This window comes from Eschrichtius robustus, chromosome 16 (genome assembly GCF_028021215.1).
Source record: "Eschrichtius robustus isolate mEscRob2 chromosome 16, mEscRob2.pri, whole genome shotgun sequence".
NCBI classification, from domain to species: domain Eukaryota; kingdom Metazoa; phylum Chordata; class Mammalia; order Artiodactyla; family Eschrichtiidae; genus Eschrichtius; species Eschrichtius robustus.
Window position 1 is genome coordinate 90,555,598 of NC_090839.1, and position 25,565 is coordinate 90,581,162.

The window sequence follows — 25,565 nt, forward strand, 5'->3', positions numbered from 1 at the left end:
CCAAAGTCAAACAGGTAATAAGTTGAATAGAAGTATCTGAACTCAAGTCATCTGCCATCAAAGCCCACTGCTCGTAATGGTTCTCATTTCTAAGCTCACTTTTTTTTTTTTTGCTTTCTAATACCCCTTCTAACAAACCAATCCCCATGTCATATTATGATAAAATAGAATTTAATAGAACTTATTAACTGATTGCTGGTGGGCCAGAAAATATGCTGTTTTACATACATTAGAGCCTTTTAATGCTCACACCACCACAAATGAGGTTTGATCACTCCCATTTTGCAGATACTGAAAGTGGGGCTAACTGGCTGCTTGCCCGAGGTCATGCCGCTAACACTAATTGGTGGTGAGCTGAGATTCAAACCTAGGTCTGTTTGATTTCAACATGCTCTTAACTATTAGGGTAAATTGTTCTCACAGCAGCAGATCCTCTGACAGTACAGGCCTAATGATGAAAGAGGAGGACACAAACTCCTCTGACTAAACAGGGCAGGTGGATAATGGGACTGGGCAAAGCAAGTGGGGCACAAGGCAGGGACCAGAGAGTGCTGAGAACTGGGTGTCCAGGCCTGTACCCCAGGGCAGCACTGCCAGGGCCAGCTTCTGTGTGGGGCTGCAAACCCAGGAAGCCATGCCTGCTGACTCTTCAAGAGGGACCGAAGAGCAGATTTTTATGTGAAATCTTAAAAACGTTATATGCTGGCAATCAATTAAGAAATATCTACTGTGCATATATCCACACATATTTTTAAACTGATTTTTAAAATACCTGCACCATGTTCCAGGCAGGCTGAATGTGGTTCATGGACCACCATATTATAACTTCTGAGGTAAAGTGTGCATGGTGGGCTGTGCCCCATGTTGAGAAGATCATTACTCTATATAAAATACCTCTAGAGACTTCCCTGGTGGTCCAGTGGTTAAGACTCTGCCCTTCCACTGCAGGGGGCACGGGTTCGATCCCTGGTTGGGGAACTAAGATCCCACGTGCCACGCAGCCAAAAATAAATCAAGAGTGAAGATTACGTTTAAATAAATAAATGAATAAATAAATAAAAATAAAACCTCTCTAGACAGCCAATTCTCTTTCTTATTTCATTTAAATAAGAGCATGGTATTGCTGGTTTCTGCTGATTTGGGGGCCTCTGGGACTGGTTTAGCCAGCTGCTAATTCTCCGTCCCACTCAGAACTGGAGCATCCAGCATAATCCTCCCATAGAACAGGAGGTAAAGAGATACAAAACCAGAAAAGCATCAAGCACTGCAAGGAGGTGATGAGGCTGGGAAGCTGATCCTGATGCCTCCTGGGCGAAGCTGTACCTCAGACGTGACCCGACCTCCCGTTTCCCCCATCTCAGTCCTCTGTACTCAGCCCCCAGTACCTAGCACATGGCAGGTGTTCAATAAATACTCATTTTTGCTGCTCAGTGTAGATGCTGTACTCATGTCCATCCTCCCATAGTTCCACTTTTTCCCATCCCAACTCTGAAAGTTAGCCAGGAAGGTGTTTGTTGACTAATCAGAGCTCCAGAAGCTATGACCTAAAGGTATCTGTTTAAGCATTTACGCTCCTCAGACAGGAACAATACTGGTGGGTGGGGAGGCTGCCACAAGAAATCAAATGTATCAGGCTAAAGCTGTTACTTGCATTCCTCTGTAACTGTAGCTTCTCTGGTCTGGTGATTTCACTAACGGGCTTCCTTTTACAAATATAACGACAAGACTTCCTAAGTGTGAATACAACCTGTATCAGAATAGTGAATCACATACTGATTATATGTTCAAACCTATGCCTTTAATCCTTAACGCATGACAAATTAAATCCAATATTTCCCCCCGCTTGCGCTATTATGGCCAAGAGGCAAATATTCTAAACACATCAAGCTGAAACAGAATCTTATTTTCGAGCAATCAATTACTTATATTCGCTGGTGTAGGTGGTGAGCTCACTGTCATCGTGCATCCACTTGAATTCCAAGGGCCAGCTCCCTTCAGCGAGGCAAGTGAGAACGAGGCGGTTCCCCTCCAGGTGCAGCTGTGGAAGGCCCGGCTCTGTTTTAAAATATGGCACAACGTCATCTGAAATATGAAAGAAAAAAGAGAGAGAAAGGAAAAAAACTGAATGAAGTGCACATGAAAATGTCATTCATCCAATTAATCAATCACTTATTTAAACAGACCTAATTTTAAAAAGCAGAAATGATGGCTATTTGGCCCAATTAAGTAGCAAATTATCCTTGACCCCCTAGAAACCTGCAATACCCTAGACAATATTTCAAAAGGCTGAATGCTCTATGAGAGCACCATGTGAAAGCACCTGACAAGTTCATCCAAGTTATTTCCATTTGTGATTAATACTTACTTATCGCATACTGGGCAATCTCTGCTGATGCAAGCCTTGGTTTTAACTAGGCATTATATTCTTAAAGTCACAATCAAGGGTATATACCTTGGCTCTAAAAGAAAAATATAACCTTCACTTAGTTATAAAAAAAAAAAAGGTAACTAGGATAAGCAAGATTAACATATATACATAAATGACATGAATCACAATCCAGCTTTCATCTCACACACACACTGTCTCTTTCGGTGACATCCAGGGGGCTATCACACTGGAAACCCATGTGTATTCATACAGTGGAACAGCTTGCAGAAACGCGAACGAACCAACTATTGCTACACACAACACCACGGATGGATCTCACAGACAGATGTATGTGTAGTGAGAGAAGCCAGACAGGAAAAAATTACAGCATACGCTTCCATGCAAAAGTTCAGAAAAGTTCAAAACCAGGCGAAACTAGTCTGTGGTGTTAGAGGTCAGTCAGGGTGAGCGTTGTTACCTCTGGGGGATGGGGATGGTGGCAGGTGTGTAACAGGGCAGCTCGTGGAGAGCACATCAAGAACCATTTCTCAATATGGTTACACGGGGCCATTCACTTTGTGAAAATTCAAAGAAAATCATTCTGTATCTGACTTGTGCAATTTTTGTATGATGTTTCCTTAATTTTTAAAAAGTATATGAACATAGGAGACTTACTTCCACTTCTAGCTCTATCATTTTTCTAATAAAATCCCCAGGGCACACCCGCATAAACCGGTCTGTCTATCCTTCAGGCCTCTTACCCTCTGGACTCAGGAATAAACATTCCAGCACACTCTGCTTTTCACTCTTAAGCCAGGCTAAGCCCTTTCTCCCTGGTGGGGTGGGGGGCCTTGCCTGTACTCCTCCCCCACCCTGGGCGCTCCTCCCCAGCTCCCTGCAAGCTGATGCATTCCCATCCTTCAGGTTCACCAAGCTCCTCCCACCAACACGCCCTAACAAACCATGACTTATACCCAGTGGATTCCCATGCACTATCTCAATCACTTCTGAATTTCTAAACCAAAGCCAGGAACAAAGTAAATACTGAACAAATATTCGTTCAATGAATAAATATAATAATAACAAAATTAACAGTAATAGCTAGTGTTCACTGAGTATCTACTATGCCGGAAACTGTTCCAAGTGCTTTGTATTGTATTACTTGATTTAATTTTCACGAAAGCCCTACAAAACAGATGCCATTATTATACCCATTTTACAAATGGGTAAAGAGAGGCATAGGGAAACTAACTTGTTCAAGGCCACCCAGACAGTATGTAGTACAATCATGATTTAAACCCCAGATAATCTGTTCCAGAATCCAGATATCCTATATATTATGACTCTAAATGTCACAGGTTTCTCAATAGAGAAATTTTCTTCTCAAGAATCCCTATCTTAATGGGACTTCCCTGGTGGTCCAGTGGTTAAGACTTCACGCTCCCAACGCAGGGGCCCGGGTTCGATCCCTAGTCAGGGAACTAGATCCCGCATGCGGCAACGAAGATCTCACATGCGGCAACAAAGATCCCGTGTGTCGCAACTAAGACCCCGTGTGTCGCACCTAAGACCCAGCACTGAATGAATGAAAGAATCCTTATCTTAACTTCAAATTTTTGATAAATTTGTAGAATTACTAAACTGGACTTTTAAATTATGTATTTTTCAAATTAATCATCAAATAGTGTATTAACAGCGCCAAAATTGAGACTATGTTTTTACATTAAATTGTACATATAGCTGGTTTCTTCTGTACTGAATATATAGAATTTAAATATAGAGTTTATTTTGCCATTGTGCTGATCACTGTATTCCATTATTGGTATATTGGTAATACAATGTTACCAGTCTCTTACTAGTATTTATCCAAATAAATAAATGTTAAATTGTATATATGAGTGTAGTAAGAGCCTATAATAAGGAGATTTAACCACCTCAATGAGATGCCGGGCAGGAGCTGAGAGCTAAAAGATCAGTAGTTGTCAATACTCCAACAATACCATGTGCAAAGGCCCTGTGGTGGCAGCAAACATGGCGAATAACCTTGGAAAGCACAAAAGACTGAAACACAAGCAGTTCTGTAGGTTCAGAGAGAATGACTGGAAGCAGGGCCTCGCAGGCAAGGCAAACACAAGTCTTCTTTCCACATCATCCCTGTGTGATTTTCAATGGTGCCCACTTCACATTCAAAAGCGTTCTTCTCGTGTGAATGATAAATTATATGACCACCTTATTTCTAGGCCTTGGTCAAAAGTACTGTCAGTATAATTATGATGATGATTAGCTATTATTATAAAAGGACGGCAGAAAAGCTTTGAAGGGGCTATGTAGTTAAACGCTCATTTTGGCTGCAACATGGAGAAGGAATTAAGAGGGGCCAGAGTAGTGGGAATAGACCAGTTAGGAGGTCACTGCAGTAACCCAAGAAAATGCTCTGAAAGGTGACAGTGGGTTGGGTCAAGGTAAGAGTAGTGACCGTGGTGGTGGAGACAGAGAGAAAAGGATGGCTCTAAAACAAGATCTAGGGGGCAAAAAAGACTTAATGATGGACCGAATACGGGGGTAAAGGACTGAGAGGTTCAAGAAGGATTCTTAGATCTCTGACATGCACAACTTTCTGTTCGAGAAACACACCTTGATTCTGTCATCAGCATGGGGAATACAGCAAGAGTAAGACATAGTTCCTGTCCCTTTAGAGGTTAGAGTCTAAGTCTGGCACAGGAATAGAAACGGTAAAGTGTCAGGTGCTGTGACCCCAACCCTAACGCAAAGGCAGGAAGTAGTCACCCCCTGTCCTACCCCAAAAGCTCCAAATGCTTCTGCCACACATCACCTACTCTAAGTTACAATTCAAGTGAATTCTTCGGTTTTGATTGTCAACTGTGTGTCCAATTTCCCTTTTTGCTATGTGCTAAAATCACGCACTCTCATGACCCAAGCAGTCTAATAAAGCTGAACTGTGGTGGATACGGCTTTGACACCTTGGGACTGACTGCGCTACTGGCTTTATTAATGCCCTGCCATTTGCACTGTATTCAACAACAGAAAAAGAAATGCCTTCATATGGCTCCAGTGTCCTACAAGAGTGAGTCACTAAAAAAATAGATCTTCTTGAAAGAAAAAGGCTTCAAGACAGATGCTTAAGAATTTGGATTTGGTTTTACAGTTGACAGAGCATCACCGATTTAATACATGATGGTTCTGAATGTAAATAATACCATAATAATTCAATTTTTCCTAGACTTCATAGTTTACTAAACATGCCTACACCGTGTACAAATTATGCTGGGTATTGTGATCTAGTAGGAAAAACTATTTTCAAAAAGAGTAGTTTCATAGGGCTGGCAAGCCAATACCTTGCTATAGTGTAGAGTCATGGTTGGCACTGACTCTGATGTTAGTTATAGGAAGGAGGGAGGTAACTATGTCAATGTTCTGGAATGCTAAGGGTCTAAGTTAGAATTACTGCCACAAGTATTTTAACATAGATTAGCCAGTGTGCAGAATAACATAGTTAGCTCTCTGAGCCCAGAACTATTTACCACTGAAATATACAGAGTAGATCATGAAATTAAGAGGGCTTAAAGGTAGCAAAACATAAAAGCTCTGGGGAGAGAAAGAGAAACAGAAGGAATAGTATTCAGGTCTGCACAGACCCCTACAAAAGCATGTGATCTTTATATATCTTAAATGGAACAGAAAAGAGTTTGAAAAGATCCATAAAGACAAAAATGATTGAGGTAACTCTGAGATAAGATTATGAGACTCTGACTTGGGGACATGTCAGTGGTCCACCTGATGCTCTTTGAGGTGTATGTGTGTGTGGTTTTCCCAAATAATAACTAATAGGAAAAATGAGCAGAGATTAAGTATGCTTCTGTATTCTTATAATGAACATTCATAGAACCCTGAATGAACTACTAAGAAAAACTGTGAAATTTCCATTTTCACATACAATTAAATAGAACATAAATCATTTATGAAAGAATGAGTCTCGTCTGTCTGGATAATACAGATTTAAGGTCCATCCAAAGGAGAGGAATGGACTTCATGTTTTCTCAAGACAACATCATAATTTTATGATGTATAAGTCACTTCCCTAAATGGATTTTTAAGGTTTTCAGATACAGTGTAAATGGACTTAACTTTACCTGTCCAATATGAAGACAGTCTTCTGCTCATCCAGAAAGGAACCATGACCCATTTGCCACAGGAAAAGTCATTTCCACGGGGAAGCCAGAGGACAAGATGTTCTGAAGCAGGACCACGCCCTGGGGTTCCAGGCTTTCCTACCACGAGGAAGAGTGGCCTTGCCATGCATTTCAATTATCTGCTCCCAGTGGAATACGGAAGATTTATTACCAGATACTCCTTCATGGCAGAATGGATAGGAATCAACTAGTCGGTGCCAGGAAAGTCAAACTTCAAGCGATTCTGGCGAGGCTGCCAATGAGAGAACTTCAGCCATGACAGTCGATAACTGCAATCTCTTCCGTAACTTCCCCTCCATTTTAAAGTGATAACGAGTAAAGAAATAATAATAATCACTTCCACTTAGTAGAAGAATCAACCTACCACAAACAAGGGGGGGTCTAAAGCAGAGGAGCCCCACATGTTCTGGTGACAGTAAGATTTATTAAGCAATCATCATCGGCGCCATCAGTCAGGTGACGGTCCAGCGGGCAGGATTAGGAGTCACAGCACGTGGGGCGCAGTCAGCTGGAGCAGGGCCCTGTGTTACTGAACTCTGCTTTCTTGACAACTGAATCTCCCAGGGCAACTAATCTTTTGGTTTGAACCACTAATCTTCCCTTCAAAACTTCTTTTATATCAAATTCAAACATTTTCATGCCCCAAGCTTATGAATTTACCACTAGCAGAAAGTTTAATTTTTCAAACCCCAGTGAAAAACAAAAGCACAGGGCATAATGCATCATTTGTGAACAGCTATTCTGAAAAATATGGGTAGAAGATTCTTTTCTGGTAAATACAGTCATTCAAATTTCAGCTGCCGGCAGGTCATAATGTACACCCATCGAAGCCAGGAATTTAATCTCACAGTATGCTGTGCTTTTTTCATAATAGTAGTGTTAATCTTTTTAAAACAACTGTTGTGCATTGTAAATGTATTTCTGAGGTTAAATTTAAATGTATGATTAGATATGTTCTCTTACAGTTAAATATGCAAATATGGAAAGGTCTCACTACAGTGCAGAAAGATGATCCTAGAAGATAACAGTCTCAGGACAAAGTCCTCTACGTGCTTTAGGACAAGCCGTTTCAACCTGCACTTCCTGTGACCACCTAATGTAAACCCTTCGGTGGTTAAGCTGAAATGAAGAAGGAAAGGAGGAGACAGAGGAGGAAGAGGAAGAGACGGTGGCTCTATCACCCCAGCTAATTCTCAAGCTTCATTCTTCTAGCTTATCAGAAATATTTGTAAATATTTTCCAGTGATAGACTGTCAAATATAGTAGGATGTACCATCACATTCTGGGGCTAAAAAAGTTAGCCAACTTCTCTGTATGCCACTTTATATAATTCTACTACTGCCCTGTAAAATGAATGAGAATCAGACACTTCAGGGCTAAAGGCAGCTACAACTGAACAAATACATACAGACCCGATTTCAAGCATCATAACCTACTACGGTGACCACGAGGCCCAGGGACCGGGTGCTCTGCAGTTCCCGCTCTCTCTTAAGCACTTCCGACGGGGCAGGACAGGAGGCCGGGGTGTACGCCCGGTTTCCACTCTGCGCTGCAGCACCTCTGAGCAACAAGCAGCCAGACCCTCACCCCTTCCCAGCTGGCGGAGCTTCGCACCGAAGAGGAGGCACAAGACTGAGGCCCACGATGGCTCCTGCCCCACGTCACCAAGGTTCACCATCTTCCCTCAAGCACCTGCTGAGCGTCTCCTGGCTGCTCTGCGGATACAGCTCGTCCCTGCCCTGAGGAGTCACAGCCCAGGGAGCAAGAGGCTAGTCAACGAGCCGAGGGCAATACAGGAGGTGAGAGCACAGAGGCAGGAAGCCATTGCCTGAGAGGGCCCTTGATGAGGTTCAGGACCGAAGACCTCCCCAGCTGAGGGTCCGCATATCAGCCAGGACAGAAGCGGAAGGGGCGCCAGTGCCCAGAGCAACCTGACAGCCTCGGGCTTCACAGGGGCTGAGGCCCCAAGGCCGTAGGGAACCATGAGGGCTCAGGTACCTCTGCGTGCTGCTGCAGCTACACAGTGGCTTCCCAAGGTTTCTGAAGGCTTGTTAAGGAACTGTCTCATCCCTTATGACAAATGAGAATTGTTTTAGATAAATGCACTCCTCCATCCCAACTAAGAAGGGAACTTTTATGAGTCATTTGTTTGTTTGTGCCTGGGCCCGGCTGTGAAAGGCGAGCAGGGCTGCAGGCCGTCCTCGCACGCCTGGAGAGGCCTCTGCGGATGAGGAACGGCCTGGTGGAGTGGCAGCGGCGACTAAGCTTGCTTAGGGACAGAGTTTGGGAAGCCAGGGGACAGGACACCTGAGTACCCTGTAAGAGGAAGGAGAAGACTAACTGTTCATCCCTCTTCCAAGTGTCTGTCCCACTGTCCTCTGGGGGCACCATAATCAGAGGGAGAAAGAAGATCAAACCATGCACCGCATATTCCTAGATCTCATGGTAAAGTCATCATTTTCTATTCAAAAGTTCATCTAGAAAGTGTGGGAAAGTAGCTGGTCTGCAGTGTTCTCTTGGTATTTGGATCTGTGTGTGTGAAAAGAGGAAAGCAAGAGGGGTCCCTAAGATTTCCACTAACAGTACTGTGAACAGCTTGCCAATGCATTTAGTCAGGGGGAAGTCAAACTGATTCTCTCTGTTTTCTCTAAAATCAATGTGAATTAACAGCATATTTAAGGGAACTCATGGGGTGAAACTACCCTCCCAATATTTTCCCCTAAGAAACCATTCAAGCTTTCAGTGAGATTAATCTACAGTGAAGCTGATGGTAGAAACATAAATGGTTGTATTCATGTACTGGTTTGATCCTGCACTGTGCTAATCTATTTCAGCATATAAATTAATAATAAGAGGCAGTGGAATAAAAGCAATTCCCCTATTTCTCCAGACTGCAATAAGCTTCCAGCTCTCCAATATTTTATTTCAAAGTACAATCACACTGAATCGTCATTTCTATGGTTTGCCGTTAAAAAGTATGACCAACCAAAATAAGGAGAAGAGTTATCAGAAGTAACCAACATTTTTCTTGAATATGGTACAATATTTCTCTCAAATATTCTTTCAAATAACCCTGAAACTCCAACTCAGGTTAAATAAAAGGCCAAAAGGTCCAAGAAAAGAAACTCAGATGAGATTTCTTTCCCTGATTAATGCAGACTGCTGAGTTTGTCACATGTGTACTGACATAAAAACTGGGACTCAAAAGATACCTAAATAGTGAAGGTTTAATTTTAGACCAGGAAAATTACATGGGAAAATAACTTCTTAAGAATATCTAAATTCAAATAGATAAGGCCTATTGATTTCAGCGAAGTTACAAACCATAAAGGTTTCTCAAAGAGAAGCACTCGTACATCATAGCAGCTTAGAGCAAGGGCTCAGGAGCCAGACTGCCTAGGCTCAAACCCCAGCTCTACCCTGACCAGCTCTGTGAGCTTGGGTAACTCAACCGCCTACGCTTGAGTTTCCTAATCAACAAAATAATGAAATTATCTCAAAAAGTTTCATTAAAACAAATGCACTGATAATGAATATGAAAGCCACAAAGTGGGAGAAAATATTCTGGTTACATGTATCTTGAGAAGATTTGAAGTCAGATTATATAAAGAATGCCTACTACTCAATGATAAGACAAAGAAAACAAACAAAATGAGCAAAAGACTTGAACATGCACTTCATAAAGGAAGAAATACTAACAGCTAACAAGCACACAGGAAAGTGCTAATATCATCTGACATTAGGGACTATAATGGCTAAATTGAAAAAGACAGACAACACTGAATGTGGGCAAATATGTGTTGCAACTGCAACCATCCTCCTCCATCACCGGTAAGGGTGTAAAAATAGTACAGCCACCTGAGAATAAGGTTTGGCAATTTCTTATAAAATTAAACACCTACTCAATGACCCAGAAATTCCAGGCCTAGATATTTCTTTGAGAGAAAAGAAAGCAAATGTCTACGCAAATAATTTTACATGAATAGTCACAGTGGCATTAATTATAATACCCTAAACTGAAAACAACAGAGATGACATCAATAAAAATGAACTGATGAACTCAACACCGTGGAGAATAATTTCGCAGACATTAGGCTGGGTGAAAGAAACTCTGCCCATATTATGTGATTCCCTTTATGTGAAATTTAACACAGGCAAACCTAATCTATGTGAAAAGAAATCAGAAAAATGGTTGCCTGCAGGGATAGAGATTGACTGGAATGGACATGAAGAAATTTGATGGAGTGACAGAAATGTTCCATTTCCAGACCGAGGTGGTAGTTGCATGAGTTTATACAGTTGTCAAAACTCATTGAATTGTACACTTAACATCTGTGAATTTCACAGTTTACAAATTTTACCTCAACCAAAAGTCCTTAAGGCATACATGTGCCCACTGTCTCAGAAACAGAGACACTCCTTTGTCAGTCACGGCCTCCAGCTGCTTTACATCAATTACTGGCGTCTACCCGCATGGTCACTGGCACTTTAAGACACACTCTCTTCTACTATTATGCTAATAAGATTGCCCATGTGTTACTGAACTTTTGATTCTATTGCCATTTAACTCTTCAGGTGTATCTTATCTCCCAGTCAGATGGATGAGTCAACAAGATTATAGTTCTATTTCTACTACTAGGACTACTACCTACCAATTATTGAGTATTTGCTGCATACCAAGGAAGACATGTTTTAATAAATAATATCTCAGGTATTCCCACAACAACCCCAACAGATAGGTGGATTTTATGGCCTTAAATTACCTGAACGAAGCTGTTAAACTAGCATGTTTAGGAAATAACGATAATAGCTATTTGTGCTAAGCATGTTAAGTACTATTATTTTCACTGCTTTACAGATGAGGAAACTGAGGCACAGAAGGGTCAAGGATGTGCCCAAGGTACACAGCTGGGAAGTGGCAGAGGCAGGGCTTGTGCCCAGGGAACTTCATGCAAAGTTTGTGCTCTCACCCACTCTGCCTTACAGTCTCCTAAAAAGAGCCAGTTTCTGTCTGTGGGTGTCAGCAGTGGTCAGTGCGCAGAAGGAGGGGGAGGGAAACTGGAGGGGACACAGGAGAGGGCAACAAGAGAAGGATGGAAGGACAGTTGGCTTAAGTTTGGACATACATTCTTGAAAACCAGAAAGATCTCCCCTGTAGACAGGGGGACCTCTTTGCAAGAAGATCTTGGGAAAGGCTGATGGATTCAATTTGAGAATAAGAAGGAAAACCATCATGAGAAGGTGTCTTCAAAGTTGTCTTCAAAATAATCATGTTCTAAACAAGCAGAATTATGAAAAAATGAGCTGAGTACTTTCAGAGCCTCCAAGGTCCCTCAGTAAACAAAGCAAGATTCAAGGAAAGGCGCAGCAGACCCATGGCCATTGCCCACTGGGAACACGTGCCATTCCCAGACCTGAAGGGCAAAAGAAGGGAGGCATGGCCTGGTGGAGACGGTCTACACTGTCCCCGGGTCCTCTACACTCAACAGGGAGGCCCAGGGGCAACGGCTGTCAGGTAGAAATAACTGAAGGCAAATGCCCCTTTCAAAAGCCCTGAGGTGCTGAGAAAAAAGCATTACTACACAAGCATGTTCTTAATGTCAAGAAATAAGCCTTAAGATGAGTAAGACTTCTCAAAATAGTACCTAGACCCTAGCCTGCTGTCACAGATGCTGAATCAACTAAACTACCCTCCCCAACAGTAAGACCGAGGTAGGACTCTCTACTGCAGCCTCACAAAGTTCCAGCTGCAACACTGCTTTCCAGCAATGTTTTACAGACGAGTTCTCTCTCCCTAGGTGCCTGTCTCAACTCCCCAACTGCCTGTGGACGGAAGGCGGGCAGGAGGGAACAGACTCTAGACTGCTCACCCCCATTGGCTACTTTTCACCTTCACCCCAAGGATATTGATAAGCAATGAGTTAAAAACCCCGTGCCAAACCAGCTAGTGTTTCAAAGTACACAGTAAGCAGATGCTTTCAAACTGCCAGATAAAACATCTAAATGGTGGCAACCTAAGCTGTTTCTAGAGGTGCGATTTAGCCAAGTTCTTCTTTGTCTAAAGCAGTGACATTTACCCAAACAGGGCTTCCACAGCAGGAGTCCCCAAGCTCCACCAGCCTGCTATGCATTACACAATGGCATGGAAAGGAATGTCTGGTAGCAGTTCAGAAAGGAAACAGAATACCAAGATAAGTAAACAGAGGATAAAATCCAGCTTAGGAAAAAATAAAATAACCTTCACTGGGCAGAATTCATCAGCAGCAATATACAAACAGCATCATGAAAATGGCGCAAGAATGACCAGGAGGTAGAGAGAAAGAAAAGGAGAGTAAGTGGAGTTATAATTATCTGGACTATTAACAGCCTTAAAATAGAAGGCAGTTTCTCAGATTTGCAAAGCTTGAACCTTGAACGCTCCTCCTCATTTTGCAAGGATTCTGTTATTCTCAAATGTTTGCATGTAAGGGGGAGGGGAGGGGGGGATGGCAATTATATTTAAAATGGCATGTAATCTTTTTACAACAGATAGCTGACATTTTATAGTGAGACATCATTTTGATTTCAAACTGTTGGGTGATTCTTATAATGACTTGAGGAGCTCTAAGGAAATAAAGTATCAGCAGGTGGTCAGTCAAATACTAAGTTCCTCACTCCACAGGCAGTAATCAGGTTGAAATACTTCCTCCATTACTTCCAAAAATAGAGCAGATAGTGATACACAGGCCTTCCCAGTTTCAAAACTATAATTTCCACAAATGGTAAAAATACACTCACTTGTTTCTATATGAAACCATCAATAGACTTGTTTGTAATCTGTGTCAGGGCATCTAAGAAAAATAGCTTTGGGGGGAAATTCATTTAAATCGTTGCCTCTCAAACTTTGGACCCCAAATCTGATACTAAATCTGATCCTGATATGCCTACAAATGTTTGAGAATCAACCATTTAAAGGTTTCTCTCCCTTTGCACAAATTTTGCAAACATTTAAAAATTGAGCTTCATGTTTCAAATTTTTAAAAAACCCAGCAATATACATACATCCCAGCATGCCCATATGCGTGTGAGCACGGACACACACACACACACACACACACACACACACACACCCGCCCCAGATGGATGCAGAGATTACAAATAGCTTCCAGCGCTGTGGCCTCATCATGAACATGCACCCTTTTTTATCCATCAGCGCACAGTAGGCCCACTGCAAATTCTACCAAGAAATATACACCAAAAAGGCATTCAGTGCATGTTCTTTCAACAGAGGAAGCCCCAGCCATTACTGTGACTTGTTTTTCTGAATGTCAGTACGAGCAGCCAGTGCAAAATACTTCTTTAATTTTATGACTTTCACAACGTGCCCAATGCCAAGGCCTCTGGGCAAACACATAAAGGACGTCCAGAAAGGAATTAATAATGGTAAGGCTTCCCCTAGGTGGTCAGGGATCCTCCCCATGTCAATCAGATGAAAGCACTGAATTAACAGCCAGGTCCTGCCATACCCGGCAGGCTCAGAACAGTTTAAAAAGGGTCTACTGGGAGGTTTCAAAAACTTAGGTCCTGGCACTCAGTATTATGACGCTGCAAAAGGAAAAGGGTAATCTTTACGGTAATTGCCAACTAAAATATAAAAACCTTAAGGATAAAGGTCAAGACTTTGAATTGCCTGTAAGTTGGTCTGAGCTGCCTTCCTCAGAACTGTACAACCCTAAAGTCAAAATATTAAAATACAGAGCTCTAACTTTAAAAAAATAACCAAATGTGATTAAAGAATGATTATAATACAACCATGGTTCTCAACTTTGGAAGTACATTATAATCACCTGGGGAGTTTTAAAAAAATGCCCATACCCAGGCCACACCCCAGACCAATTAAATCTGAATGTCTGGGAGTGGGGCCCAGGCATCAGCATTTTCCAAGCTTCCCTTGTGATTTTATTGTGCAGCTGAGGCTGAGAACAGTTTAAAGGAAGTGAAGGATATCACACACCATTATCTGACACTAGCAGTCTTCCCCAAAATATGTTTAGACTTTCAATTTTAATTAATAGAACTCCGTTGCTCAAAGCAAGAAATCACTGTGATTTAGTGATTTCAAACTTATTAATATTCATTTTTTAGAAGCTAAACAGAATAGTTTAAATTATCAATTCACTTTTTCATTAAATTTGTTTCATTAAATTTCATTAAATTTGTTATATAATTTAAAAATATAAATCTTTATTCAAAAGAAAGGCAAAGGAAACAGAAACAGGGAAGGAGGTAAAAAAGTCTAAATCGATCCTTTAATTTCTTTTTTTTTTTTTTTTTTTTTACTTCAAACCAACCAGAATTCAGAATTCAAGAAACAGGATTTGTTTCTACTTCAAATCCACTGAAGTTCAAGTTTTACTCAGGAGTACCCATAACAGGTGAAGAAACTGAACAAGTGCCCCCAAGGTTCTGGGAGCAGAGCCTGAAGCTACCTGCTGCAAGCTCTCTACATGTCAGCCTTAGTCTTCAATTTTATAAACACATGCATAGTTTATTTACCCTCTATCCCATAACGTATTTAGGCCAACATGAAAACAAAATTTCCACTCCCTATCACTTTTGTGCACATCCTGGCCTACCACCGTATAACTAGTTCCAGAAGCATCCAATTCTGGTTAAGTGGAGACTGTGATGAGCACAGAGTGTGGAGAATCAAAGGATTCCATTTATCCACGCTTTCTGTATTGCCCAAACAGTGCAGTTATTCAAGAGACTTTGATGCAAATAATACCACATTGTCTTCCAAAAACAGTGGTCATAGCACCTGACACTAATAGTATATGTAAAAACTGGAAGAAGACATTCTGGCTGTGGAGACAGTGTTAATGACCAAGAAGAGTCCAGGCACTGATGTCCAAAGGCCACGCTAACTGGGTGAGCAAGTCTGTTCATCCCTGAGTCTCGGGATCTGCAAAACGGGGCTAACAACTTCCACCCGGCAGAGTTGTGAGAATTAAGTGAGGTGATATCTGCACAACAACTGCTATTGAATATCAGTACAAAGTAACTCCTGTCCTTCACATCTGATTCACTGTTCCATGTCAGGAAACTAAAACCCCAAATGAAGAGGAAGCTTCTTTTGTAGTTAAGTGACAACTTCAAAATCATTTTTGACAAGCAGAAGCCATGGGAAAATGACCAGGAAGAGAAAGGAGAGCAAATCAAATGCATGCTTTGATTCCTTTATTTCTTTGGCTCGGATCATCCAAAAGAGCGATCCACAGTACCTCTGCTTTTTTCTCAAGTTTCTCTCATCTAATAAATTACTTTATTCTAGAACACAGCAAGAAGAAACTAAATCAATGCAACACAGATGTTGATAAAACCTGATCAATTTTAAATGAATAATTCAATCAGTGAGGTGTCCAAAACGTTTCACTAAACCTTTTTCAACATCTTTCTCACACTTAGCATGAAGTCATGGCTGCAAGGACTTTCATCACCTCAACAGGGAACCCAGGAACACACGCTCATGACCCAGGCCATGCACCTGCCCAGCACGTCCACCTCCTCACACAAGTCACCAAAGAAAAACTCAGTGCGTTGAGTCAGGGACCTTTTATAAGTGAATTTTCTTGGCTAGAAGCTTTTCCTGTGTGTTTTTTTTTTCTAATTAACCTGCCATAAAATACAAAACTGTTCAATATAGATTTCACTCATTAGTGTATTACTGAAATAATGTTTTACCTTAAACAAATCTACTAATTATCTGAAGACTAAAGATAAATACTGCTGGAAACATGATGTTACTAATCTAATGCTATAAATCCCATAGTTGGACTTTTCACCGAGTCTCTACCTAAATAACAGGTATACTTTGCTTGAAGGAACCTTATATTTGGCCAGCAAATCAGATTGGGACAAGTCACTTAATTTCTCTGCAAATCAGCTTCCTTATCTGTAAAATGAGAATAACAGAGTAAAGGACCCTTGGATTCCTAAAAATTGACTTAAGCTTCCTTTAAATGCTGAAGATCCCTTGTACATTTGAAATAAGATTCAATTTACAAAGAACTGATTTACCCACAGCTTTTTAAGAGCAACTCTACATTGGCATAGACATAAGTTTATTGGATCAATGAACCACCCAACACATTTTTATTGAGCATTTAGTACATGGAAAGCATTGTGTCAGCTACAGAGAACACAGAGGAGAAGACAGGGACCCTGCTCTGGAGGAGCTCACTCATAACTGCAATGTGGAGACCTGATGTGCACAGATGGAAAGCTAGGTCACCATCCAAGGAAGGTCATGGAGCAATGTGACGGTTAATTTCATGTGTCAACTTGACTGGGCCAAAGGATGCCCAGATAGGTGGTTAAACATTATTTCTGGGTGTGTCTGTAAGGGTCTTTTGGGAAGAGATGAGCATTTGGATCGGTAGACTGAGTAAAGATGGCCTCTCCTGCTGTGGGCGGAGATCATCCAATCCATGGCGGGCCTGAATAGAACAAAGAGGAAGAGGAAGGTTGGATTCACCCTCGCTCTGCCAGACTGCTGAGCCAGGACATTGATTGTCTGTCCTCTGCACTCCTAGTTCTCAGGCCTTAAGACTCAGACTGGAATCTACACCATCAGCCCTCAGGCTTTCAAACTGCCACCAGCTTTCCTGGGTCTCCAGCCTGCAGATGGCACACTGTGGGACTTCTCAGCCTCCGTATTCACGTCTCTCTCTCTCTCTCTCTCCTATTGTTATAGCCCATTGGTTCTGTTTCTATGAAGAGCTCTAATACAAGCAGCAAATGCTGAAAGTCTCAAGCCCTCTAAACCCCCTCTGACACCCATTCCTTGTCATCTCCTTCCTCTGCTCCCTCCCTTCTTTTCTCTAAGTTTGGCATCAGTCTGACTGCTAAATTCTCAATCACTTCCTCTTACCTAGGTCCACGAGCAGAGCGTGTGTTAGGACTTAGCTATTGGGTCTGGACCCATAACCAGCCCTTTCAACACGATTTCACACACGCCCAAGAATCCCCCCTTGATGGAACCTCAGTCGACGCCCACCGTGCCAATCCCCAAACCTCTGCACTGGGCCCCCCATCCTCTCCTCCTCCTCGTCCTTCCTCTACGACACCTAGCAGTTATGCCGACTGCTTTGCCACAAGGCCAGCTAACCCTACTTGGACCCTCACTGCTTTAAAAAAACAAATCTCCTATGGAACCCTTATCACACTGACTACCCAGCAGCTTCTCCAGCACGTGTCCCCTCTCTGCAGAAGTGGCAGCGTGGCTGCCTCCACCGAGTGCCTCCCTGCTGCCTACACAAACAGCAAGAAATCCCCCGTGACATCCAGATGACAGCTAAGGTTACTCTGTCCTCGGACACTGTAATAAAAGTGCCTCTGCTGTCCTCCCCCACGTACTGTGGGAAGTCCAAATCCCTCCTCGATTTTGCTGCTAATCTCTAAGAGTCAGGCTCTCGAGGTCACGTCGGCTGGGCACACTTGCGCCTGCTCACAGCTGCTGGCCCACAGCTGGGTTCTTCTGCTGACCCATGCTGACCCAGTAGAAAGCAGCCCTTTTTTTCCAGTATGACTTAAATTCTTCCTCTCCCTGCTCCATCCTGCCCAAGACACTGGCCCAAGGTTACTGTGCGTGGCACACATCACTGAAAGTTAGGGCAACAGAGCAGTGGCTCTGCCCTCTCCCTCCCTAATGACTCGGCTTCCATTTTACTCAGGCCTCTCTTCCAGGCCAGTCCCACCTCCAAAGTCAATTCCCCCCACTTTCTTTAGCACAGCAATATAGCTCTCTTCCACCCAATCAGTTGTGGAGCCCATATCTGCATATCCAAAAGCTCATTCTTGTTTCTTCTAAAACAAAGAGCCACAAACTCTGTTTCCTTTAGCAACAGTTCAGCAATTTCCTTCAGGAAATGGCAGAGGCCCTGCAATGGCAGCCTTCCCTCTAATCCCTTAGCCACCAATCTCTAAAGGTAGAGAAAAATAGACTTCTCCAATGACGAAAATTATACCACATCTTTAGAGGCAAAAGTGGCTATAATCTGTTTTGCTTTTAGTTTGCTTTTTCCCCTGTTTCATCTATCTTCCCTTTCCTCAACCCAGATGTACCTTCTAGCTACCACCCTCCTCCCCTCCACTACCCAACTTCCAGTCTTAATGCCACCCCTGGCAGCACCCACTGCACCCGCCGGGAACCGTGATTCCACCGCTGTGTGACCCCCGGAGTCCAGGGCCCTGGTCCCCTCTGTCGTCAGGACACGTGCTCTTCAGTGTTCTCAGGGGCTCCACACCCCACTCCTGCTCTGTGGCCATCCTCTCTCTCTCAAGAGCGTCTCATCCTCTCCCTTTCCAAGCCAAGACAGTCCCATCTCTCACCATTTTCTGCTCGCCCCACCCCCGTATGCAGTCTACACCACCATCTTTTTATTAGTCGTCTCTGAGAGACCTCCCCCCAGTCCTTTCCTCTGGCTCCTCTAGTCCCAGTTCTGAGTTACCTCATCAACTACCTGCTGGGCATATCCTCTCCTCCTCTCTCCTTCTTGTGCTCTGTTGGTCTAGACTACTGTGAGGCTGGTCATCCTTGGTGCGTGGTGCCCCAGCCCAGCCCATGCAGCCATCACACTGTTTCCCAAAGTGAGCCCTGTGAAACACTGGTCTCGAATGCACAACAGAAACAGGATTCTGCCTTTGCCCAGGTCCTCCAGAAAGCAGAGCCTGAGGCAAGGATTAAGTGCTGACATTTTATTTGCAAAGTGCAAGCTAGGTCAGAGGACCTGAGGCAAGGAGAGATGTAAAGTACTGGGTCGCCCCAGAGGCTGTGATGGCACAGACTCAAAGACACATCAGCTCACCTGGCACACATGTCCAGGTACATGTGACTTCTCTGAAAAGTTCTCAGGAGAAGCATACCACGGAACAGACTGTGAAGAGACAAAGGACAGGAACTCTACCAGCCCAGCTCCCTCCCAACGCCTATTGATCAAGAGTCACCTCTTGGGAAGCTAACTCCCCCAGGAAGTCCAGGTTGCATCACCCCCACCCCTTGGTCGCCCCATCAGGAACACTGTCATGAAGCATTTTACCCAGGAGAGGAGGGGCAACTGAATCAGAATGCAGCCCAGACAGAGGGCCAGGCGGGGCTGGGGCAGGGAGTACCTGGCAGAAGACAGAAGGAGGGGGCCAAGGGAAACCAACAAGGTGCTCCTGGCTTGTGTCCCACTCAGGTTTATGGTCCAAGACATTTGAAACGGCACAAAATACATCCTCCATCCAGAAAGTCACAAAGCATATTGAAGGCACTAAGCAATCTTATAATAAAGACCTGCTTATTTCCCACACTTAATTAAAGCACAGAACCCTTTTTTCCTCACAACACTCCAAACTACGTTCAAAAAACATCCTTTGGAAAAATTATTCAAATCAATTTACTTTACTTGCTCTATAAAATTTAGAAACTTCTCCACCATCAACCACTTCAGACCACCATTTGGTTCCTCCCAGGATGGTGACGGGTGGCTGGTATCTGACCCCAAACCAGGGTTCCAGCCTGTTACTTAATAGACGGCTGGCATTTAACCTTCACTACAACCAGACTAGACTTCCCAGGGCTCCACAGGCCCCATGCTTTCCTCTGTCCCTAACAGCCCCTCCACCGGAAATGCCTGCCCCACCTTCTATCTACTGCTGAATAAATGTGCTGTCCCAGACGCCACCTTCTCTGTGCCATTTCCTCTGATCTTGCAGGTAGATGTGGCCTTCCCACCTGTGCCTTCCTCTGCACACCATACCTCTCAGAGGGCACTGAGGACTCTCCGCCTCTCATTTTAGTACTTGTTTTACTTCCCCTTTCAAAGTGTAGAGGTTCAAGGGACAGAGAATGGTTGTATGTTATTCATTTCTGTATCTTAAGGAGACCCCCAAGTGGAGGGTCTTGCACATAATAGCGACTCAGTGAATGAATCAGAAAGAAGTGTCATGAACTGGATAGAAACAACCTCTCAAAGACAAATACAGAGGTGGATTCCAGTGTTTTAAGCTCCTCGCATACTTCTAGCCAGGGATTGCCGACTCTCCTTGTGTTTTAAAACTGTTCTAAACAGAATCTTATTTCAAGGTAAATAAAATATCCTTTATGAATCAGTCACCTTTAAGAGCAATTTGGAGCAAGAAGAGGAAAGTTTCTAAATGGTAACATAATGAACTGAAAACTAGTTTACTGAGAAAGCAGTTTACTCCTCGAAAGACGGAGAATGTTATTTTAGAGCAAGAACTGCCAGATTTACACACCCTCAAGCATAAGTGATAATCCTCATTAGACTGAGAGCTATAAACAAGGTCATGCTGATGTAGGGCCCACATGGCTACGGCCAGGGCCTAAATGGAAGAAACAACCAGAGGCTTGGAGAACGTATACACCCATTTGGCCACAGTCTCCAATTTGAGTTTCTTTATCAAAATGCTTTTGATCCCCCACTCCCACCCGCATGCCCTCCTTAGGCCTGAGTAACAGAAGCGGGGCCTCGGAGTACAGTCTCCCTCAGGCTCCTGGATTCCTGAACGCACACCCACTACCCGCGCAAGTCCCTTATTACCTGCCACAACCTGCCACGTGTGTCTTCCTCCCCAGCGCGGCGGAGGTCCTGAATAATAAAGTCCTTGCCACGCTCAGGCCACAGAGCTAAATGAGAAAGAGGACGCTGGGAAAACGGGAGGGAGGGCTGGGCTGGGCACGGCTAAAGGCCTACGAGAGACGGAAGGGACTCTGCTTCCTTCACTGCACAATCAGAACAACGACCAGAACGGAAGGACCAGCCTTGAGACTACTTTCATACAGCCTCCCTTCTAGGGGAAAAGAATGCAAACTACAGGGAAAGAAAACAAGATGAAATCAAGAAAAAGGGAGGGGAAGGAGAAGAAAGGCACCTCACCACCTCCCGGGTCGGTGTAAGGTGAGTCAAAAGGATCCATCTGACCACTTCTCTTGCTCTTTCGTCCTCTGATCATTTCTCTATAGCCTGAGATTTCCTTTAAACTGAATTAATCAAGGCACTCAATGCAAGCCTCTTTGTTGTATGGACATATTAGGGGTTGCCTGGGAACACGGAAAATGAGGAAATTATCGACTCTGCCCTCAAGAAGCTTGTAACATGATTGTGGGACGATACAACCAAATGAAAATTTAACGTTGAGCCAGGTCTCTCATTAGTAAAATAGGGAATGCTCTCCTTGCTGCTGCAAGAATGAAATGCTCAGTTTACTTCAATTTAACTTAACAGACATGGAAAGCTCTTAGCACGGGGTCTGCCACAGAGAGAGATCAGTAAATAGCAGGAAAATGAAAGACTTCCATGGGGCTTACGCAGAGGGACGGAAACCTCCAAGAGGACCTGGTGCACAGAAGGTTACACTTGAGGCGCGAGTGGCTGCAGTGTGGGAGCCGGGAGAGCATGAAGGACCCTACCCCGCACGCCAACCCCCAGGAGCCCGAGCGACTGTGCCGTGCCTCAGCGAAGAGCTCTGCAGTCAGACAGCCTGGATCAGGCTGACACCAGGACCTGCTGGTCGGGGACCCTGGGCTGGGCACCCTTCTCTCCCAGCCTCCTCCTCCTTGTCTGTAAAATGTGCAAGTAACAGCACCAGCCTTGGAGCTCTGTTATTACTGCCATGATTGCTACTAGGACTAGATGATGATTTGTAGAGAAGCATAAGGAAAGCAAATGCCAAGCCGGTCTGTGGGTGTTGCAGGGGATCTGGGATTCCAGACGCAGAAGCCTCTGGACTTGGTGTGGAACGGGCTCGGGGCGGGTGAAACCCTCCCGCACGGCCAGTCTCCGGGGACACTGACATGAGGCCCCGTCTCTGAGGTGCGCTGGACAGAGGACTCAAGTCAGGAGGTGGCTACAGAGGCACCAAGGGAAGACGAGGAAGTCTGTCCGCGGCGGGTGCGTGCAGACAGATGCACACCAAGTCTACCCTCTGCTCAGATGCCCACCAGCCACCTGGGCAATTCATGTGCCCTTCCCCAGAGGCAGGTTTAGACAGTCCCAACAAACAGCAGCTGACTTCAGCTTTGCAGATCCTATGTATATAACTTAAGTACACACCTTCCACCTGAATCAAGGAAGCATCAGGAACAAAATGTAAAGCTCTAGTTTCCGGGGCAATAAAGAAACAGTTTTTAGTTTGTTCACATGGGCTTAAAGCAGACAAAACACAGCCACATACATGACCGTGCATAATTCACACAGGTATAAGTAACGTCTCCTACACTGGAGAAAACTGGTAGAATTGATTATGACTTGCTCTTTTCTAGCAAGTTAAAAGATACTGACTGCTTTACTACAGTGCAACCCTAGTATCCAAGTAAAGAAGTTATTTGCTGGATAGCTGAGGGCATGGTATCCATTAACTGGATCAGTTCCCTCAAAGGCCACCATATTAAGACACCAGGGATCTCCCGTTGTCACCACTGCCACCCGGCTGCCCAGTGGGGATCCTCTGCTCAATGTTTTCTGTGCTTGCTCACTGGTTCCCCAAGGAGGATGCAGGCTTTCTCTAACCAGGCAACATGCTGCCTACCTGCTCCAGATGCCCCCAGCTAGCTCAGAGTCAGACCCAGGTGTCTGGTGTAATTTCAGAAGCCTTCACCTGGGGCAGGACACCACCTACTCTGTAAACAGTGGGGACCCCAAGAGACCTACCTACTTGGGGGTGATGGACATAAAAGAGAAGTCTGAATAGCACAGCATTACCGTTCTACATTATTCACAATGATCCGTGAGCGATCCAAAGCACAACTGGTTTGATAAAAAATTTTGCTGAGAGTTGGAAATGGTAGGGTACCTGTCTCTAATTACAATTTTAACTCTCTTCTGAAACGTAAAGTCAGATTTGTGATTTTCCTCATTTTTCCCTTTCTTTTTTCTTTACCTTTGAACATAATCCAGGTAAACAAACACATTCATAAGAGGAGCAGGAACACTGAATCACTGCTGACCTGGGTCACATGGGGTGCAACTGAGCAGAGATGAAAGGCTTCATCTCCTATTTCTCTTGGCTATTCACAGGCCTAGCTCTGGAGCTTGCACCTTTAATAAAAAATAAGTAATAGATTTACAGCCTCCTGGTTTGTAACAAGACGAATGCTATTGTGTTTTGGGTTTCAATGATACATGATAGACTGGGAAGTTTGTTTTTAATTCATTCCCGTAACTTTAAAGAACAAAGAAAGCTTGATGGGTTTGAATGCTATTAATAAGCTGATCCCCCAAATTTTCTCTAAACAGAGTTATTGCCTTTACTAAGACGGTCCCTTTGAAGCTCCTACTTAATGGAATGTTATTGTTTCTCTCTAGATTTTTCTTGATCTTGAAATATCAAAAGCCAGCTGAAACCACTATTTATAGCCTATGTGGTGTTTTTTTTTCCTCCAGAAAATGTATAAATGTATTCTTTTAGCTTAAATAAACATATTAAATGAGATGTTGCTATGTACTAAATGTTTCTGTCCCCTCAAAATTCGTATGTTGAAGTCCTAACCCCCAATGCAATGGCATTTGGGGATGAGGCATGTGGGAGGTAATTACGATTAGATTAAGTCGTGAGAGTGGAGTCCTCGTGAGAGACAGCTGAGAGCCTGTGCTTTCTCTACTCTCTCTCCTTCCCCACCATGTGAGGACACAGCAAGAAGGTGACCATCTGCAAGCCAGGAAGAGAACTCTCACTGGGAACCATACTGGCCAGAAAATTGATCTTGGATTTCGAGCCTCCAAAACTGTGAGAAATTTGTTGTTTAAGCCTCCCAATCTATGGTACTGTGTCATGGAGCTCGCGCTAAGACAAATGTCAATCCAAACTTAAGGATTTGTCTTCTGAGAGGCAAAGGGGCGTTCTTTGGGCTCCTCTTGAATGTAAAGCAATGATAATTCAAACAACCTGGAGGGGGCTGGAGGAGCAACTCAGAAAATTACCCTCCTGCACTTTGAGATACCAAGTGGCTCCAACACCACAGCTCACACTCAGACGTTTTCTATAATCCAGAGAAAGTGCCTTTCACATTATTAATTTGTGAGCCTGATAACTGCTTCTTTTCTCAATCCTGGAAGTCTAACTTATTCATCTCAGTAGACTTTCTTTCCAGCTTTCTTTCACCTTTTGTCACATGTTCCTTCTTTATTCCTTTATTTGGTTTAGTAATTGGTTTGCTTCGTAACTTTAAGTGAAATGTCTTCCTCCTGATTTTCATGAAACCAGGCAGTACTGTGTTGCACTACTTTATAAGCTGCTTTAGCTGTGTGGAATGTGTGCGTGGAGGGAGATGGTACGGAGGGGAATGGAGGTCGCGCTTTGCAAATGGTAGGACTCTGAAGCCAGCGCTGGTGAGGGTCAAGGCTGCAGGGAGGAGGCCGGGAACCTTCCCAGGTTCATCTACTCTCAGCAACAGCACACTGGCCCCACCGGTTCCTTAAACCCAGGTTCTGGCAACAGTTCACGTCAGAAATTCACAAACCAGGTCAATTCAGGGACCACAGAGTCTGCTTTGGAAGGACCGCTAAGCCCTCACTGTGAAGCCAAGTCTGTCCACTCTTCAAAGTAAACTATTAGGCATCCTGCAACACACCCTATCTTCAGAACACCAACTCCGCAAAGAATGGGACCTAAAATACAGCCTGTCTTTAGTAAATATTCAATAAATGCATGTAGAATTGATGAAGCCATCAGGAAAAAAAAAAAAAGATAAAAAACGCAGCATCTAGGTTTGACCTGGTCACACATTCAGGTTTCTTCTCCTTTCCTTCCTTTCTTCTTCTGTCTCTCTTCTTCTCCTTAATGAGCACGGGAACAAGGAGTGGCAAATGGGAAGAACTGCAGGGGCTTGACGGGTGCCCGGCTGCCTTAGAGAAACGGAAGAGCAGAGATCACAGTGCCCGTGGCCGCAGCAACCACAGGCAGCTGCGTTCCCAGAAAGCCTTTGGTTTTTTGGTTTAGCT

At 43.8% G+C, this 25,565-nt stretch overlaps 1 protein-coding gene across 3 annotated transcripts in view; it reads right to left on the reverse strand.

Moving 5' to 3' along the window:
- The window catches only part of SDK1 (sidekick cell adhesion molecule 1), a 539,173-nt gene extending 537,115 nt beyond the window's left edge, over positions 1-2,058 (reverse strand). For all 3 annotated transcript variants that reach the window (XM_068566067.1, XM_068566068.1, XM_068566066.1), the window contains exon 1: positions 1,923-2,058. In XM_068566067.1, coding sequence (XP_068422168.1) covers positions 1,923-1,966 — 44 coding nt within the window. In that variant the 5' untranslated portion in view covers positions 1,967-2,058. The remainder of the gene's footprint in view (positions 1-1,922) is intronic.
- Between the last annotated feature and the right edge of the window lie 23,507 nt (positions 2,059-25,565).